Source organism: Emiliania huxleyi (assembly GCF_000372725.1).
Source record: "Emiliania huxleyi CCMP1516 chromosome Unknown EMIHUscaffold_174, whole genome shotgun sequence".
NCBI lineage: Eukaryota > Haptophyta > Isochrysidales > Noelaerhabdaceae > Emiliania > Emiliania huxleyi.
In genome coordinates this window covers 246,222-248,712 of record NW_005200844.1, presented here as the reverse complement: position 1 = coordinate 248,712, position 2,491 = coordinate 246,222, and the positions used below count along the sequence as shown (strand labels likewise).

The 2,491-nt window shown below is 67.8% G+C and overlaps 1 protein-coding gene across 1 annotated transcript in view; it reads right to left on the bottom strand.

Annotated features, from left to right (window-relative positions):
* Positions 1-1,581: 1,581 nt before the first annotated feature.
* EMIHUDRAFT_112717 (hypothetical protein) overlaps positions 1,582-2,491 on the bottom strand; it is a gene marked incomplete at both ends in the record, with an annotated part of 3,754 nt that continues 2,844 nt past the window's right edge. Inside the window, one exon of the mRNA XM_005784037.1 lies at positions 1,582-2,235. Within this exon, the coding sequence (XP_005784094.1) occupies positions 1,582-2,235 (654 nt within the window). The remainder of the gene's footprint in view (positions 2,236-2,491) is intronic.

Genomic DNA, 2,491 nt, shown 5'->3' with positions numbered 1-2,491 from the left:
TGCCGCCTCCCTCGCCGCCTCTACCGTCGCCGCCCCCACCGAGCCCGCCGCGCTGCCGTCGCCGCCGCCGCAGCAGCCCGCCGCCGCCCAGCCCGCCGCCGCCGTCGCCGCCTCCCCCCTCGCCGCGCCGTCCGCCGCCCTCGCCGCCGCAGCCCTCGCCGCCGCAGCCCTCGCCGCCGCAGGCCTCGCCGCCGCCTCCGAGCCCGCCGCCTCCCTCGCCGCCTCCACCGTCGCCGCCCCCACCGAGCCCGCCTCCGCCGTCGCCGCCGCCGCCCTCGCTGCCGCCGCCCTCGACGCCGCCGCCGTTACCACCGCCACCGCCGCTGCCCGGCCCGCTGCCGCCGTCGCCGCCGCCTTCACCCCGACGGCGCATCGGCGGTTCGGACGCGCAGCCACCCGCTTCACGGCATCGTCTTGGGGTTGTGCTCGCGCGCCGGCCGACCTCGCCGAGCCGCTAGCGCGCGCAGGCATGTGCGTTGCGCCGCTCAGCGGCCGTGGAGGGCGAGCGCGGGGGATACGCGCGCTTAATAGTAAGTGCTACATTGTGCGTGCTGTATGTCGGTCTGCACACTGTACAGTGGTCAGTGCCACGGTGCCAGTGGGGTGTGAATGTGAACACTGACCCTCAAACACTAAGGGTTGGTCGACCATGTGGGTGTCTATGTGTTTCCCTCGGGCAGTAGATTCTTATTTCATCGTCAAAAAGCGTCCGTATTCACTTGCCAAAATCGCGACCCGGGGGTGTTCGACCGGGCTGGCGGGCTACAGGACATAAATAAATAAAAGTTAAAACGTTACACCTCTACTGTGAGATGGGTAAAAAGAAACAGGTCCCGCCCGTGTAAGACAGGACATGTGTGGTTGCCGTCCTCTTTTTTTTCTTTTTTGCAGCACGACAAAAAGAAAAAAGGGAGCATCGCGGCGCGGAGTCGTCCGGAGAGGGCTGGGCATTACCTCCTGGATGCACATATCCATTCATATTCGTTATTCCTGCTGCTGCTTTTTGGGGAGCGTCGGAACAAAATTCTGGACCGCAACGGAGATTGCAAGATACCTTTCCAACACCCTGTCTGTGTACGAGCCAGCCCGAAGATTGGGCCTATATAGTTGCGTCAATTGGTACGAAGACGCCAGCGCACACGGCTAGTCCCGGGCCCATCCCCTTCCGCGCCCCCCCCCATCCCACTATGCGCCTACCCCACTACGGGTAGCCCATTTACGCGCTCCGTTGCTAATAATAACCGCCGATTAGTTTCGTATATCAATTAGTCCGTGCGTCCCTTGTTTCGTGTGTTTTGGGATTCTTCGTATTGTTCGAATCCTATGGAGCAAGACGACCTCGGAGACTGGCTCTCACCGCTCTCGCGCAACAGCGAAGCACCGCCCTCTCCATCTCCGCTCGCCGCCCCGCCTGGCACTCCCCACGCCGGAGTGGGAGCGGGTGCGGGTCTTGTGCACACTAGTATACCCCCCTCTCCCCTAGGCTCCACGCCTTTTGACGGGGAGTGCGCCCCCGCTCCCCGACGGGCGCACAGAGCAGGAGCTGTCCTCACGGACGCTCCGTCTCTCTCTCCTCCGGTCCTAGCGCGGTGCGAAGGCCAGCAGCTTGGCCTCCAGCTTGCCCAAGTTTGCCGTCTCCGACTTGACGAGGGCGAGTGTGGCACCGATGTAGTTGGACGGCTCGGGGTCGACCTCCGCCTCCGACATCAGCGTCGTGTGCATGTCCAGCGCCGACACCGCCTCCGCTATGTAGTGGCGGTGCGCCTCGAGGAGCTGGCGCAGCGACTGTGGCGACGCCACCTGCGGCGCGGGCGCTGTGCCCGCCACCTCTTGCACGAGCGGCGAGCTGTCCGCGCACTGCGCCTGCTGGGCGGCGCACGCGGGCGAGTCCACGACCGGCGAGAGGAGCGCCGGCTTGTCGGCCTTGGTGGACGCCGCCTCGCGCGCCACGCCCGTGTTCTCCTTGCCGCCCCCGACCTCGTGCGGCGGCGCGCGGGGCGTGCGGTGGCTGCGACGCGAAAACCGCTCCTCTGGATCCGCCAGCGGCGACGGCGGAGGAGGCGCGGAGTCCGAGGGAGGCAACGGCGGCACCTCGTCTCCGGCGCGGGCCTCCTCCCTGGCCGCCTTGTCGGGCGGCGGCGGCGGCGGCGGCTCAGACGCCTCCGGCGAATCGCGCTCGCGGGAGGAGGCAAACGACTCCTCCTCCTCTGGCGACGTCGGCGGCCAGTGGCGCTGCTGCGAGCCCCGCGTCGGGGGGGGAGGTCGACGGGGCAAGGGGCTCGCGCCGGTGGACCTCGGTGGGGGGGCAGCTCTCGGCAGCGTGGGGGAGCCCGCGGCGCCGCGACACTTGGGGGGAGGCCGCGAGCCTACGCGGTGGAGACGCCACGCCATCAGGGCGAGATATGGGGAGGTGTGGGGAGGTGTGGGGAGGACCGGCGCTGCGAGTACAGTGAATACAGCGGAGTACGGCCGAATGCGGCGGAGCGCGTGT